The 17,966-nt window shown below is 40.0% G+C and overlaps 1 protein-coding gene across 1 annotated transcript in view; it reads left to right on the forward strand.

Annotated features, from left to right (window-relative positions):
- PTPRF (protein tyrosine phosphatase receptor type F) overlaps window positions 1–17,966 on the forward strand; it is a 252,979-nt gene that overhangs the window by 54,949 nt on the left and 180,064 nt on the right. Inside the window, exon 3 of the mRNA XM_082483326.1 lies at window positions 1,933–2,074. Within this exon, the coding sequence (XP_082339452.1) occupies window positions 1,933–2,074 (142 nt within the window). The remainder of the gene's footprint in view (window positions 1–1,932; window positions 2,075–17,966) is intronic.

The following is a 17,966-nucleotide window of genomic DNA, read 5'->3' on the forward strand; positions in this document are numbered from 1 at the left end:
GATTAAAGTAATCAATTTTACTCTTGTTTTACATTGTTATTTTTCCCCTAATAAAGGTTAAGTCTTTTTGTATAGTAACCATTTAAACATTCTGATTTGTAAGTAAATATAACCTTATAGTGAATTTAGTACTTACTGTGGCTGTGTCATATTATATGCATTTATATAAGCAATTTCATACCTTTATTCACATCAGTTTTGGTCCATAGTTGAGGTATTTTTATTGTGTTAGGAGCCAGTAAATAATATATTTCTTATTTTCCTGGAAAACTATTAATTTTACCTCATTACTAAGCTAGTCTTTATTTGGAGGAAAACTGGAATTCAGTTGAAATGAAAAAAAATTAATAAATCTGATGCACGCATGCTGAGTTATTACACAAAAGAGGTATCCATCGTTAGCAAATGAACAGCATTTCTGGTTTCAGTGTCTGTCAGGTCCTTAGTAGTTGTAGCTCCCTTCCTGTCAAACAAGAGCATTTGTTCAAAGGATAGTAAGGGCATAAGAGCTTTTCTGCTGTTTCATCTCTTAGCTTTTTAGTCCTTACGACTGAAGTGAATTAATCTCTGCATCTGACTTTGTCTTGTTTTAAAATTTGGCAGTAACCTTATCCTGTGTAAAGATTATAGAAAAGTTAGCATTTTATCACAGTTTCATATTTAATTTAAAATTGAGTATTTAAAAAAAAAATTAATTCCTTAAAATGTACTGTGGTGATGTTCACATTTCTCTGTCCTGTCTGCTGCTACTTGACCCCAAATTAGGGGTTTTTGCAAGCTGTTTCTATTACTTGTAACAGAAGAAGCTATTCCTTCCAGTGTGAGGATTAACAGATTTTCAGTGGTCTTGGTTGCCTTTTAATTCCTTCCTATTTCTTCTGTTACTGCAGAGTCTTGTGGTGCACGTTGTTTTTCTCCTTCCTGTTTTCACTCATTTGATCTGTGTGCTGTGAGAAGCAATCCTAAACAGGGCTCTTGAAAATAGGGTAAAGGTTTTGCATGGGGGTAATGCAGGTCCTAGGCTGACGTACATGTCTCTGGAACAAAGTATAGCTTAGTCTCTTCATCTGTCCCTGCAGTTCCCAAGTGACAGGATGGGGCCTTGTGCCTTTCCCTCATGCTGTCACCATCTGCAGTGGAGTTAATATTTCCAACTTTTGCTGTGCTCAGTAATAGGAGAAGGATGAGTTTGGCATTAACAGTGGCCTGAGGCTGTGCCTTCACATTCTTGCCATTAAGGAATAGCTTATACTGATTCAGCTGCAAACTAACAAATACCTCTTTCTTCCATGTAGAAGTTAAAGTAACGCATGTTACAGCTTAGCAGGATGGATGGAAAGGCAATGATTTATTAAGGACATAATTTATTATGCTGGGGAAGGAATTGTAATTACATCATTGTTGATTATGCCGGAGTTGCAAAGTACTCGGTGCTGAAGGACATTAAAAACCCTCACTTTCTGCTGGAGTTAGCATGCAGTGGGGGTGCTCAAGGTTTTATTCTAGGTTCGTTACTATTTTCCTCGTAATCCCACAGGAGTATATCATTCTGCTCTTCCATCAAGGTGAAAGTTGGCACTAAATTGCTATCAGTGTGATTAGTAAAACCATTAGTGCAAATATGGCTCAGATGTTTTAAATCATCAGATCCACATCTTTATTACCAGGTTGATAATTTGTCAGCCTTAATTGATTCATAAAGAACCTCATTGGATCTTCATTTGTTCTGGTCTCCTCAGAGGACAAATATGTTCTTGACTCTGAAATTTTTGCATTTCTGGACTTGGAATGCTTGACTAATTGCATAGTATTTTATAGCTTACAGGGCTTGTTTTGGTTTGGTTTTTGGTTTTTAACCCCTGGATTGTTTTGACTTTCAGTTTTTGTTGCAGAGGATATCAATAAAGATGTATTTTCTTTTCATTGTTAAAGGTTATTGAGTTTGATGATGGATCAGGATCAGTTCTGCGGATACAGCCCCTGCGTGTTCATCGAGATGAAGCTATCTATGAGTGCACAGCAACCAATAGCGTTGGGGAGATAAACACGAGTGCCAAATTAACAGTGTTGGAAGGTAAGTGGGAAGTTTTTTCATGCCTTAGAGGTGGGAGAAGACATGGCTTTGGTAGCTACATGTTAGTGTGGTGTTTTTATATGACATGGTGATATTCTAGCTTGGTTTGGAAAAGCTGTGTTCTTCCTCTATCATTTGCTATAATTTCTGCAAGTGATAGAACCTAATATTTTTGAGACAATCATGAAAGGATTGCAGATTCTGAACTTCCTTTAAAGGGTTTTAGTTGTATTGTCTGGTTGAGGTGTGTCATTTCTAACTTGGAGGGCTAGCCATAGAGACATTTGTATACTTTTCTTGTCTGTTTGCTTTAATATAATATCCATCTTCGGGTTATCTAAGAATTGTATCTGACAGTCAGAAACTTAATCTATGTTGCTGCACCTTCTGGATTAAATCAGCATGGTTCTTGAATAGATTTTCACGTTACTCTTCAGATTTTGAGTTTGATGGGGAATTTAGCTGGGTTTACTTTTCACTGTAGTCAAAACTTGTTATACCATTTCTTCTGTTAAAGCATAGATTTTGATCCTTGTCTGCTATATGAGCAGGTTTTATTTTGCTTGCTATGTTGTTTCTTCTAAAACGAATGTTTTGCGGAAGAACAGTGTGTTAGATATAAAAAGTCTTGTGATCAGTTGATTTTTTTAATATTAGATTGTCAGAATTTCTGTCTGCTTTTAAGGAAATGTGGTTTTTTTTTTCAATGTGTTGTATTATACGTTTATATATAGGCTTTCATAAACGTACTGAGATGTTACAAATCCGGAGCATTTGGCCGAACGATTTTTGCTTGTTTGTTTACTTGCATTTACTAAGACAAGCGGGAAAAAGCTTATCAAATTGCTTGGTGTATATGGATTTGTGTAGAAACTTTTGAATAATGAAAAAACTAGAGTGGAAAGCCTTTATTGTTGTATGATTTTGAACCAGAGGAGACTGGTTATCCCAACGGTGAGTGTGCCAGCCATACATGACAAGTTACCTATTGTCGCTCGTTCTCCCATCCCCATTTATAGCATAGAGGTAATCATATTTTCCTCTCTGCTCTGTGACAAAGAATACATTGAACAACTGTAATGTACTCAGACGCTGTGGTGAAGGAATCATAGAAATCATTCAATACTTGATGTGATTGTGTATCTTGTTTCTGGAGGCGGGGCATCTTAAAGGATCAGCTTGCTCTTCAGTAGTAGTATTATTAAGAATAGGATAACAGTTGCTATAGACTTGAAAATTGGGGGGGGGGAAATCAGATCTTTTTTGTTACGGCTTGCCTTTGCAGCCGTGTATGTGAGTGCGTAAAGCTCAGTGGAGCTCTTTCAGCAGTTTACGTGTAGATCTGCATTTAAATGCTCCTTGCGACTGGATTTTTGTGATACTAGATACTTGAATACCCAACTGTTCCAAGAACATTCCTGTTTCCTTTGGTTGCAGTTGCCTTTATGTATCTTAGATATGTATGCATATGCACACACACACTAATAATTTATTTGCTCTGTGTTAAGTGTTCAAAGGCCCACAGAGACATGCATTGCATAAAGGAGCACAACAGTATTTCTTAGCTCTGTGGTGCTCCCGCCGATTTCCTGGTGAGGTAAAATTTGCAGACCACCACATAAATAGGGAATGTTAGGAAACACCAGAGACAGGAAAAGACGTGCATGCACACAATTGAAGAGCCACAGAAGCAAAAGTCACTACCCATCAGGCACAGAGCCTGCTTTTCTGTGTGGAAACGTCTGTTAATCAGGAGTAATGCTAGTTTAACATGATCCCTTAAGGTCAAAAATTACCTGCGGGCTGGGGAGCTGTGTTTTCTTCTCTAACTGAAGAGTATCAGCCCTTTGCTGGACACTCTCATAATGGGCAAAATTAAGAAACATTTGCTGTATAACAGTTTGTATGTGCTCATGCATATAGAGTTGTGAGCTTGATTACAGAGGATGAAGAGCTACACGTGCATCTTGTGTTGCTTAACTGACGGAGATGAGTTCTGTTATGATGTATCTGTATTTAAGAAAGAAAGTTTTATATTTCTCTTGTCTGAGACTTTCTATGGACAGGTCTGTATTTTTCAGTCATGCTATCTTATTGTTCGATGTTGTCTGCGTTAGATTATGCTGTTTCTGCATTTTGGGGGTGTGACTTTTTTATTATTATTATTAATATTCCTTTGTTTGCTTACGTGTTGGTAAAATGGATATTGCAACTTAGTGCCCTGGTTGTAGTTGTGTTTAGTCTCAGTGAACTCTAAAGAATAATAGTAAGTGCCCCACCTCTCTGTTATGACATCAATTTCCTAACGTGAATTTTGTAGAGGTATTTGAAAATGACACATTTCACATGGCACTCTTGATACTCTCAAGACTGTCAGCTAGGATTGGATTTTCCTTCTGCTTCTGGGGTTAAAATAATTTCTGTAATTGCTCTCAGGTGGCAGTTTGAATGATGCAGACATTCTGCACTTCCTTTCAAGAATTTGACTAATGCAGTGGTCCCCAGTGCATGACAAAGCTCTGTCGTAGATGTTCTCATGGTTACATGCTGCTAAATACACAGCATGTATTGATTTCTACATTAAAAATCCTTTATAACAATAAGTTATAATGCTTCTTCACAATTTGCACTTTAGAACATAGGCCTTAACGTGAAATCCAGAAGTCACAGTCGGGGTTTAGCAGGCTGTTATTAGATGTCTTTGTAGCTAACTAATCTGGAGCTTTATTTTATTTAGATTTCTGCAATGTTTTACAGATCAGAGACAGATAATCCTTTCTAATTGCCAACTTATTCCATTCTGAATATTAAGAGAGAAGCATGAGTCCAGTCTCCTGGAGGAATTGGGAATTCTCACATAAGTGAATCTCTTTAACACTTCGGTTCCCTGCTACCTTTTCATTCTCTGCTCCCATGTCTCATTTTTCCCTTCTAACTGCAAATCCTATTGTGGCCAAACTACGTATACTTAGTGTAACTGGAAATTATTTCTCCTGTTGATAGTAGGAGAAATATACATGCATATACCTTCTCTTCTCATTTCTCCTGGGTAGCTGATAAGCTGAATTATGTATGAGTCATACTGAACATTTCTATCTTTTTTTCCAATTATGACCCGAAGCAGCGCAGAAGTACGTTCCTGCCTGCCTGGCAGAGGAGGAAAGCAGTGCAGGGAGGGGAGGGCTAGAATCAATAAGCTGACACACATTCCCAAGAAAAGCCTCGGGGACAGTTAGTGGCACTAACACATTAATAAATATATTATTCAGTGGTAATGTTGAGAATTACAGAGCTTTTTAAATAGGGAGATTATATGAAATGTGAGTAGGAAGGACTCCAGTGTGGAAGAATGTGGCAGCAGACTGATTGTAAGACTGTCTACGTGGTGTCCCTCTACAAGACTCCTTGTATGTTCAGCATTGTGGCTGTATTAGGAAAAGTGACGATAACAGTGTTTGTCTCTAGTTGCTTCTACACCAAAGTACACCGTCGGTCTGTGGTTTTCAGCAGTCTCCACCCAACAGGAAGGTAGGGAAAAGCAGTGCAAAAAAAAAAAAAAAAAGTCTTCAGGGGGCAGGGAGGAGTCTATTGATTCTTTGGGAAAGGAAAGAGGCTCAATACAAAGTATTATCAGTCCCTTCTCCCAGGACTTTCTAACTTGCACATTTAGTTATAGGTTTTTATTTCCAGCATCGGGAAACTAATTGTAACTGGTCCTTTAATACTCTGCAAGCAGTCTTTGTTCACTCCCCTGTAACCCAGAGGATACAGTCATATCCAAGTGACACTGAATATGTTCAGAGTTTCATTTCCCTTTGTTTTTAAGTAGGTTAAATGAAAATGAAAATACCATCTCCAATTTCCATTTCCAGCACAGATCTATGCAAATCCCCTATGCCCCTATCCCAGACTCCTAATCATGTGGTGTGTAGTTATCTGCCTGGAGAGCGCTGACAGGCTCTCCAGGAGAGCAGCTCCTGGTAAAGAGGACAAACAGAAGAGCTGGGAAAGGGTTGCTTGCACACTGGGTTTCCGTCTCAAGGTAACCTGGCAAGTTAAGTTTTACTGACTGGCTCTGTGCTGGTAGAAGTTGGGGAAGTTTTGGTGTGTTTCAGTGGAGCCTTAAAAAGTTCCCGAGTGCAGCAGTTGTCCTGGGGTGAGGAGCACCTACACCTTAGTGTAATTTGCTGTTTACTGAACCATGTCATGAGCTTAATTTCTTTCACCATCTGCCAGCTGCTTTCCAGTTCCTGGGGTTACCCTGTTTGAAATGCTGTAAATGATAAACATTTGACTGTTACAAATGATTTCTGCGGAGAGCTAGATCTCGGAAGGCCTGAAACAATATGGCCCTTTTGTAAACACTCTTCTAAGAGTGATTTTGTCATTGGAATAGTAAACAGAAGTTAGCTATGTTTAATCCTTGTTCATGTTTGGTTAGTTACAAAAGGATCAGTCGGATCATTGTACTTTGGCTCATGTTTGTCTTCGTTGCTTTTGCATCTTTTTGCCAAGAAGAATTTCTAGCAATGTGTTATAAAATTGAAACAATTATAGAAGGGAAATTGAATCCATTTGGATGCAATCAGAATGAGCACATAAATGAATTAAGGCTCCCTGTACCCTGCTGTTCCTGGGATTGGTAGTACTCTCTTCATCTCTCTGGTCAGGAGAGGACAGGTCTTTCCTCTGCATGTTTCATGTTCATGAACTTTTCCAACTTCATTTGGTCTTTCCCTCGGAAGAAAGGCTGCTGTGATGGCAGAGATCCTACTCCTTTGCTCTCTACACAAGCAATCCAATAGTACTTACCTTCTGTATGAGGCAGGCAGTTAATGGACCTCTGTAACTATTGCGTTTCCAAGAGCTGCAGCACACTGAGCCTCCACACGCTTCAGTGCGTATGGAAATGTCCTAAAATACAGTGATGTAGAGAGAAATGAAGAAACCCGAGTGTGTTTGCATTAGATTGTGGCATGTCTCACGCTTGTTAAAAAGGAAGACATTAAGTCAATTACTCATGGTGGCCTCATTGAGAAGTTTAGGTTGTCACCTAAAAGAATGCAAATCCCAGCTCCCGTGGACTTATGCTATTAAAGTGTAAACAGTGTTCACAAGGAAAGAGTTTATTGTGCTGCTCAACAGCAGATTGCTTGGTATTGGTCTGGTAAGTCAATTTAGGAGACCCATCATCCTGCTAAGAATTCTAGTCATTTCTCAGGTACTGAACAGTAGCTAGAAGAATCCTGAAAGTTCAAGGGGAAAGTGGTGGTCTCTTGATCCCATAGCACACAGAAAATTGGGCAGAATTGGTGATCCGCTTCAATTAGACCAAGAAAATTTACAGAGACTGTCTTACTTGTTATGCCCATTATGTCCCATGCTGTCAATACCTAGGCTGCCGCAGTGTCTGAAGAACTGTTCCAGCTATTTAGTTTTTGATATCTACAGAGCACCTGTCATCTCAATCCAGGTGTGAAACTTCTCCTTCTCTTCATTTCATTTCGAAGATGGGATTCGATAAGAACTTTAGTGTTACTCTTACAGTTTATTTTTTATCATATTTAACAAGAAAGGCTTTCTTGGCTGTGAATGAGAGACAAAGAAGTAATTTTCTCAGGTGAAGAAAAGTTTTAAGTGTTGTTGGTCTCTCCTCCAAACAGAAGAGTCAGCAGATTTTAGAATGTATCAGACCCAAATGCCATAATTTCCATTTCTTATCTCTGTTTAAATGATTAACTAATGGCACATAACCATATAATGTATCCATGATAGCAAGTTCCATCAGAAGACTGCCAGGCACTAAGGTTAACATCCAGGTTCATTCCACAAGTTTATGAAGCAAGAAATACAACCTTTGAAAAGTTTTATACGAAATATCACATAGTTAATGCCAAGCTGAACCCTTTGGAGCTGTGCACTCCCATAAAACATTGTGTCTGAAAAGGTATTGACCTCTTAATCTTCAGAACATTTTTCTTTTAAAGCAAGTGGCTGTTTCTGCATATTGCCTCTCAAATGAGGTCCTGTGAGATTACATCTGTAACAGGACGGGATGTTGTCATGTTCTTATCAGCAAGCTAATGGCATCAATGATATTGCAACACCCAAAAGCAGCACCTGCGATTCCGGAGGGACTTCCCACATTAAAACAAGTGAGCTTTAAGTGTCAAACAAACAAGAAGGAAGTATACTCCACAGAATTCTACAACAGCTCTACCCCAGGGTTTGTATTGCCAGGTACTAAGTAGCTTGAAGTTGTAAGTGTGCAGTTGTAATAGTATGTGTGCAGTTATATCCTGTAAAAAGACTTCTCAGAGCTCCCTGTCTCGCACAATTGATTTATTCCAAGCTTATTCAGCAGTTTATAAGCACTGACTTTGGTACTGGAAAACATGTTCAGCTAAGAATTTTTGTTGCCAATAACAGTTGTCTTATCTCTGCTTGCTCCATTTCTCAAATCCCTTGTGAAGGTATTCAGAAACGTGGATGCTCATTCAGAGCCTTGTGGCAACCTACTGGTAACTTCTGTCTGTTATGAAAATTGATAATTGAGCCCTGGGCATTATTTTCTGTCTTTTCCTGGGCTCAGGGTGTAGAGACAGGTTGCTTCTTACTCTGTGCTATCTTGCAGCTTCCTGGGAGATTGTCGTGGAAAGTGTGTCAGGCTGTTCTGCTGCTGCTCTGCTATCAAAACGTTCAGTCTATTTCAGTAGGTAAATGAGGCACAAACTGATTAGTTTAACTCTCTGGCAGAGATGCACTCACACAGACAGGTTCCTGTCTTGTTGGGGAGGTACCCCTGTGGGTTGCCATCTCCCAGCTGAGTCCAGGGATGGCCAGATGACTGCTTCTCCGTCTCTGTTCCAGTTTGAAATCAGACAGGTTAGATTAAATTGTCTGTGGTTTAAACTAATCTGTTTTGACTCTCTGTTGGAACAGATCATCAGTCCCAGCTGGGAGGCAGCAACCACCAGCGCTGCCTTTCACGTCACTGCAGAAAGACTGGCATTCCCATGTGCCCCGAGCCCCATGGCCACAACAACGTCTGAAAGCTTAGACGGGGCTGGGATTTGGATGGTGTCAGTAGGCAGTAAACCAGGGTGGAAACCTTGGCTCAGGCCTAGGCTAAAAACAGTGGTAATCTGAAAAGGGCGGGAGAGTGGAGCAACAAAGCGAAGGCTGCCAAGGAGATGTGTGTCCCATAAGCTTTTTGGACTAGATACTATGGAGGAAGGGAAGGCAAGAATAACGTAGGTATAATGTAACAGATTGTAAATCATGAAGTAAATACATTTGTTGGGAAAATATGGGTGTTTCAGGTGAGATGCGTGCTAGCGGATGGCCTAATCTGCACCAGAAAGTGGCTAAGTAAGCCTCCCCTTGGAGTAAAATCCCCACATCATTTCATAGATGATCTGCCAATCTTCTTTTTGATTCTCCTGGCCTCAGTGGTCCTAGTCTGCACCTGTTCTTGTTTGATTTCAGGTGGTGCTTTTTTTTTTTTAACACACCCAACTAAAGAGGTGTACACAAGGAGCCTTGCAAGTGTATTTTCAAAAGCACTGATAGATCTATGGATCTTGAAGCTACACCATCAGATGTATGCCAGGGTCATAGTTGCTTTTTTCATTCAGTTGGTCACTGGCCAGCATAGCTTCTGTGTTTAATGCACCCATGTTTGTCTTCTCTCCTCTTGTTTCCAAGCAGTATGTGCCAGGCTTATAGCAAAAATTCTTAGTATTCCTTATGTTTGTTCCTATTATCCCTGTCACTTAAGGTGATTTGGCTTTTCTTGCTTGATTTTTTTGACTGTTCTCTTTATTTACAGCATCTCCACAACGCTGTCAATTTAATACCCGCCTTTTGTGCAGAGGTTGTTAATGCATCTAGTCATTTCAAAACTGATATTTGAGGAACTTGTTGATAGAGACCATTGTTGCACTACTAATAAAAAAATAGTGAACAAGAGAGTGGAGTTGATTAGGTGTCAGGAAGCCCTGATTTGGCTCTCAAAATGTTTATCCGGTAATAACTAGGCTGGGGCTGGACCCAGTGACTCTCAGATAACAAATTGAGTTTGGAGGACTGGCAATCTGAAGAAAATACTTTCATTAAGGAATTGTGTATACATCTACAAGTCTTTCAGAGAAAGAAAAAAAGACATGAAAACCTGCAATTATAACTTAATCAGTTTCTTATTGTAAAAGGCACTTTAATGGAAATGTATTTAATTCATCTGGAACAGTCAAACAAGAAGTTAGCTCCTTGAGATAATTTGAGTAACTGTCACTGTAAACCTTGTAAGAATCAAAAATCACATTTCTTGTCAGATTTAACATCTACTGGTGACCATTAGAAGCTAAAATAATAGATCTTTATCATCAGATGTTTCAAAAGACCTTTCTTATTGCTGGATCTCTTTCAAGATGCCTCGTTCTGAGAGCGTCTGTAGCAACCTGTTATTGACAGATGTGCTCTCTGTAGCTTGGATGTCGGTCCTGCTGATACCTCCTGCTGACTAATAAAGTTAGTTGCTGGTATGTATTTGTAGAGTGTTTGAAGTCTGTTAGGTTGTCGAACAACCTTCTGAAAGAGTTAGTAGCTCATTGTGTGAACTATTGGAAATTAATGGGAAACACTGCTTGATAATGCCATGCGGATTATCTGCTTTGGTTCCAAGGAAAAAGGCAAGGGCAAGAGCAAGATGTCCTGAAAAGTCTGAGTCCTTAACTACTTTGGCAACATTATCTTCTGTATCTGCTCATAACTGAGACACTCTTTGCTCAAAGCTTAGTGACCTGTTGTCATTTGCTGGTATGCCATGACTTACACAGGCACTTAAGAAGACATAGCGCCACAGTGATCTTCTGTAACTTCTTCTGCAGAAGTGGGAGAATATATCCACTTAATAGAACTGGAGAGTAAGTTCTTAAATGGAAAATGGAGCATGGAGAGAACAGAATGTGATAACCATGACCGTAGGGAATGCAGTGCTTACAACTATGAAAGCATAAATCTCTGCATGCAAGAAAGTTGCTATACAGTCATCTTGAGCTTATGTTCTGTGCCTTATCTTCTTCCCCTCACTAAAAAAAAAAATCACAGCCCCAATTAAATCATTCTTGGAGAAATCACTATTTTAAAATGAAAGCCAGAAATACCTGAAACTGGAATATCAACACATGCTAATAAATCTGTAGCAACAACAGCTGTTCAGAAGAGAGGATGTCCAGATAGGGAATAGTATACTTCGTGTGTCACTTACTGTACCTGTGGAAGAGAACATTTCACAAGTACTTTAACTTCCTCTCCTGCAGAAAGGAAAATCACACAATTGCTACTGATGGGCCACCTTTTGGTCTTGGTCTGAGATGTTGACTATATAAAACAAAGCTGGCTTTGCATTAAAGACCTGTAATATTGATCATTCTGACAGCTGGTTTCTCTGCGTCATGCTTATTCATAAGTTCCATGTCTAGTTGTCCTTATGGATCTCTTGTTGATCTTGCATTGTTTTTATACAGTCTGTTGTTAGGAAGGCTCTACGTTTGTGATGCTTATTAAAATGCAGTGCCCAGATAGTGAGCAAAAGGAATGACTGGCCCTAATTTTGGATGCAAGGAAGTAATTATTGTGACCGTTCACTGTTAATTTATTATTTGAGCTGTTAGTGACTGAAATAGGTTTGGTATAAAGATAACCTAAAATACATGCATTCCATTTGCTGTCTTAGGAGCACAGAGGATCTTTATAGAAGTATTAATCTTGTAGTAAAACACTTTCCCCGTTTTCTAACAGCTGTTTATTCTTGTGGATATTTCAGTTGGATAATAAAGTAGTGACTCTTTCTGGCACTCTCACCTGCTCAGATTCTTTCTGCCCAGAGCTCCAGAATAGCTCTTTCAAATCCTTTATCCTAAGGAAAACCAGCGGGTGTGAGGTATAATAAGATCTGTCTTTTCAAGATCATCTGGCGCCTTGATGAGGCAGGTTGGATGATGCCATGGGAAAACACTGCAATGTATTCATCTGTAGTGCTAATCCTGTACTCTGTTCCTTCAATCCTTTTATCACAAGGGTCCAGCCTGGATGAAACCTTTCCAAGTTCTTGGTGTACGAGTTGACTGGAGAAGTCTAAATAGCAATCAGAGCTATAACTTTATCCAGCTGTAGTGTGTGAATGTTCACTGTTGTGTTGCTTTTCCAAGCTGGGACTGGGGAGAATTTCCCTGTGATAAGAGTGCCTGTCAGCACAGGATGCAGAATGCTTTAAATAAAACTAGCTGCACAAAGCGCTACATGCACCAGAACTGGCTTTGTGACCTTTTAGCTACTTTGACAATGGTGCTGGAAACATTAACCTGTTGGAGACCTTAAAACCCAAAGTCTTTCTTTTTGGTGTTGCAGCTCCAAAATGGTGCTTTGTTAACAAGAAAGACAATATTGGAATTTATTTTTCTATATGTCTTTGATTTAGACAATGCCACAGTTGGTCCCAGTGAGGAGAAGGTCCGCAGAGAGAGAACAGAAACCATAAACATATTGATGAAAAATGCATAAACTACTCACAGGGTGGTATTAACAATAGCTTTTGCAGGGGAAGATAATGAGTTGGGGAATGCATAGTCCAAGATGACAGGATATCCGGTATAATGAAGGGAAGACAAAGAAGGTCAGGAGGAGGAACAGAATGAGCCTTTTAAAGTGAGCCTGCACCTCCTTTGCTTTGAGTCCCAGCAGGGAAGAGTAGTGCATGCCAGCAGTGCTTCAATTCGAGGAAGTGCCTTCCAGATGGAGCTCCATGCCTAACATGCAACAAACACGCCAGGCAAAGCAGAGAGTTTGCTGTCCCTTGGAGCCTGTCTGGAAGGGAGACAAGAGCCCAGTTGAACCCCTGGCAAGTACTAATCCGTGAAAAGCCTGCATATGGTAGACATCAAAATGGTTCACCTGGAAGAGTGAAGAGGTCAGCAGGGAGTGCCCTTGCTTGCACAGACCATTCTCTGTAAGAAGATATGGTGTTGTCTTCTGTCTCCTGCTGAGAGGTTAATTAGGACAGCTTTTTTTTTTTTTTTCCAGCAAGAATATCACTGATGTGAATATCACCTAGCTAGATTATGCACGTAGATGTGTCATCAGCAAACCCAGCATTGAGTTGTTGAATGAGTTGAGGCCGGGGGGAAACTCAGTGTGTGTTCTTCACAAATAAATGGTTTGGTTGCTTGATTTGGATCTGCATTTGTCCCTTCAGAAAGTAGCATTGCAGAGAACCTTAGCTGATGCTTTGCCTGCAGGAATAATGCAGCCTCGTGGAAAAAATAGCAGTTGTTTTGCCTAGAGGTGGTAGGCTTAATCAGAGTCCACCTGATTGGCATGTAGCACACGTCCTAACATTATAACTTCTGCCTGCCATGTGCTCATAGACCTAAGGAAGAAATTGCTGGTCAGATGAGTAGTATCTAGACTTGAACGTAGCAAACATGAATAAAATATTTATCTTTTGCAGTAGGACTTTCAAAAGAAAACGATTCTGGAGGATTCATGTTTTTACTAATTAGACACTAAAAACCATAGAAGTGCTAACAAAAATAATAAAATAAACCCTTAGCTCTTGCCCCGGGCATGAATTTACTAGGTTTAGTTTGTTGCTCAATGCGGTTCATTGATCTTGTCACAATTGATGAATCATTAAGTTGTGACTACTGTAGAAATCACAATGCACAGATGTAGCTGTACTGCACATCTGTGTGTTCCCAATGTGTTAATGATTTAAAAATGCACTTTCTGTCTGGCCATCCACTGTGCTTCAAGTGCCAACTGACATTTCGTATTACTGAGCCATTTGTTGTGGTTGGCAGAGGGAAAGTCTTTTGGTTCTCCTTGTACTTTTTTTGTTACTTTTGTCTGTATTTCAGATAGCTGGATTTGATTTTCCCAGCAACCTTGGCCTTGCAGAATGCGAGTTGTGATGTCTCTTTCTGCAGGCTGCCACCCTTTTCAATGCCGTGCCTTCTCCACGTGTTTGCTTGCAGCAGATGGGGTTATTTCCTGCAGTGAGTCAAGAGGAACATGTCAGGCTCAAAAGCAGGATTTGCTGGTTTCCTGACTTGCTTAGGATTCTGAATTTTAATTTTTGAAGTTGAACTGAGATGTCATTGACTTGGTTCCTAGCTTAATGTTAACAGCGCAGTTTATCTAAAGCCTCTCCTCCTAGCAAGTCCCAGAAGATCTCAAAAACTTTCAATGTATTGACTCGCAGGCTGATTGGCACCAGCGATTCAACAATGTGAAGCAACACTGTAAAACAACTTGATTGCTAAACCTACCTCTAGCCTCTTCCCCTAATTCAAACCACGATTCAGACTGGTCCTTATTAGAGAATTGTATTTGATCAAAGCAGAAATGTGAGTTGTCTGTCTGCAGCATGGTTTTGCATTGATGAGGCAATCTATGCCTCCTATTAAGTCATGGTAAGGTTATGCCCATGTTGTGTAGTTAATGCATCTCCTTGTGATTACATTCTGTATCTAATACCACTTTCTAGAACAGACAAGCCCATAAGACTCTTCTTGCTTCAAACCTTTCAGGGAGTACCCAGGGAGAGCATCGGTTCAAGCACATACCAGTCAACGTCCCTGGCTCTGTATCCATTTCCAATTTGATCTTAGACTCTGTGGTAAGAAGGTCCATGTCTAGCAGCTCTCACTTGCATCTTACTTGTTTCAGTCATACAGATATTTCTGAAAGCTAGACTAGAGGATGTCTTTAAGAAATTATATATATATGTAATAAATTATATACTATATCATCAAAAAAAGTACAGAGTGACTGTGAGTCCAGCACTATCTGGTCAGTTTATTCCAATAACTAGTATTTAATTCCAGGGTTGAAACTGTATAATCTCAACTTTAGTCCAAGCCATTTGGCTCTTTCTGAGACTGTAAACCCTCTTTTCTACCCTGTCTCTCTGAGATCCTTTTTTCCACATAAGCTTCTGTAAATTCTCTTCAACATGCTGAACAGTTTGAGCTTGGCAAGCCCCTATTGTATGGCCTTTTTTCTAACTTCTGGCTTGCTTTTGTAGTTCATCTTGAAATTCTCCGTGCTATATCCACGCACTTCTAGAAGTGCATGCATTGCAATTCAAACCAGGACAACACTGTATTTTACTGCCTTAAGAAGCAGCCACAGTGATTCAAACTGAAGGTCAGTCTATCCCATTGTCTTTTCCAGGACCCAGTGCTGGATGCCAGGGGTGTGTAAGTACAGAGCATGCTTATAGTGACAATTCTTCCAAGTACATGCTTCTCCAGCCTCTACTGATGTGTACCTCCTGCACTTTTGAACTAGAGATAATGGGTTTAGTCAAACTAATGAAGGAATAATCTGGGTACTCTTTGAACTTTTAACTTCTAGTGTGCATAATATCCCATAGCAAGATGTTTCCCAGTTTGACTGTGTGGTCTCTGGAAAAAAAAATACCTGTTAATTGCTAATATTGTTTGATGCCCTGTAGTCTTTGTATTAGAAGGGACAGTGGATTGTTATTATTAGAAAGGACTCTGGATTTAATAGCTATTTATTGCACCCATCCTTGTTTATGTCTTCTGCACTAAAAAGTCTGGTCTATTTAGTTGTGATCTAAGATATGTTGCTTGTAACAGCAAAATCATTCATCCTCATCCGGTAGAAACAGGGCTGGGTGTCAGCCTGGAGTTGCTTTACCTTCTCTGTCACAGTATATGGAATTAATATTGTGAGCCCTTTGAGTTGCCGTCTTCCAGGACTGTCTCCCATCTCGCGGGTTGAGCATCAGTTTTTGCTTGTTCCTGTGGCAACCGAGAACACATTTGGAAAACTCTAGAATCTCTGTTTGTCCAGGTGAGTCAGTGCACAGGGTCAGGCTAGATAAAAGACGAAACTTTGAGGGGGGAGGGTTGTGATGTGCACTAGGAGGGAACTGGCCTCAGTAACTCAGAAGTTGGTTTGTTTGTTTGTTTTTTTCAAATTCCTTGTGTTCAGATTACTTTGTACTCTTTTGTATTCAGATGTAATCTGTTGGATGTTGCCTCTTTAATTCTGCACAGTTTGTAGCAGTAGCCTGTCTTTGTTATTTATAATCCTAAGATCTCTTGTGTTTGTGAAGCAGGCCTGCAGCGAGATGTGCTTTGCAGCTTACCTCAGTAGTGATGATGAGGGGAAAAAACTCTAAGGCCTTTTTGTGCAACTGTGGAAGGCTGCACCCAGGTCTTCTTTACATTGATTTTGGCAGTAGAAGCATGCACGTCCCTCATCTCCAGACTTGACTAAGGGCTTTTGCCCAGCAAAGGGAAATCTCAAAAGCTGCCCAGCACCAAGGCAGTTTTCCACTCCCTACAATGGCACCTCACTAAAATTCAGCCCTGGATCAGTGGACCTGCCATGATTAATATTCAGGTTCCCCAGCTCAAGATTTTGAGCTACTTGATGCAAATGAAGGACCGTAAGTGACTAACCCAGCGAGACTTGATTGAAGTCAGCTTCTCATTTTTTCTTAGAACATTTAGTCCTAATGCAAGTGAGATGTTATTTGTCAGTTACACAGTTATGGAGTAAATTGAGAAGCGAGTGGAGCTGAGCCAGACAGAGCTGGTCCTTTTGATCTTTTGTTGCTCTTTTATATACAGAAAAGCAAGAGACCGCAGGGCTGTCCTGTCTAGTCCCGTGCTGCCATATGGTCCTCTCATCATCTGACCAATGGAAAATGCATAAGCGTGTCGGTAAAAATAAAAATTGGTGTGTTTAACAAAACTGTCTGAAACATAAGTTAAGTCACAAAACTTGACAGCTCATCTTCTCCACCTTCCTAACAACTGTGTCACTAATATTCATTGAAGCATAGAATTGAAATGCTTTCTCTTATCACTTAACCTGTTCTTTTATGGTATACATTTTTTAAAAAAATTGCAGCGCCATCGTCCTTTAGATCAGTGCTGCTATTCTAAGCCTGGCAAGTGTTTTTCTGTGGCTGAAAAATGAATCTGCAGAATCTGAATATAACCTAGTGATTCATTACTTTATGCACTTTTCAGTTTATTGAGACATGAAGTGCTGGATTTTATGGAAACTGGACCTCACTGCCAAATAACAAATTTTGAACCTGTTCTGCTTGAGACATTAATTGCTAATTTACAGCTGCTATGGAAGAGCAGGTACAGTGGTGCAGGGACAGGATTCACCAGCAGAAATTACCCAGACTCCATAGTTACACAGTTAACAGTGACTCGGTAGTGCTACTGTTAGTGTGACCCTTTCAGCATTTTTTAAAGATATTTTGGCATTTCTTAGTAGGCTATTCTGTCTTCAAGACACTTTTGACAGATACTCATTAAAGACTCTGCTCTTTAGAGAAGAGGCTTTGTAGTTAAATACAAGTTGCAGTAGAGTTATGGCTAAACCATAGGAAGTTTTGGTGGTGTTTCTCCCCGTCACCAGTGTGCCTCCCAGCCTATTTTTCAGTCCCAGTCAGGGAGGGGAAATGAACTTTGTTTCTAATTGAAATGCTACTGCCTTTCCACTGAGAACCATTTAAGTGAGTAAATATGTAGAAGTCCAACATTTGTTTGAAATAGAAGTACAGCTCCTTAAGTTAATGGTGCTTATCTTCAGTCCACTGGTCAGCTGTCTTAGATGATAACATTCTACTTCAACAATAGAACTAATAGTGGCCTTTTGGTTATTCATATACCACAATATTTTTATAAAAGAAGTCTTCCCATGATCTGCTGATGCTTTTCAGGGAAGGGGAGTGTAGTTTGGTTTTTCAGGACATGTTTGTCTGTACGTTAGCATGTCAGCTGCTCTGTGCAGCAGTGCAGGGTAGGCATTCCGCTTGCTGCTCTCCCAACAG

Source organism: Vanellus vanellus (genome assembly GCF_965231255.1).
Source record: "Vanellus vanellus genome assembly, chromosome: 5".
NCBI lineage: Eukaryota > Metazoa > Chordata > Aves > Charadriiformes > Charadriidae > Vanellus > Vanellus vanellus.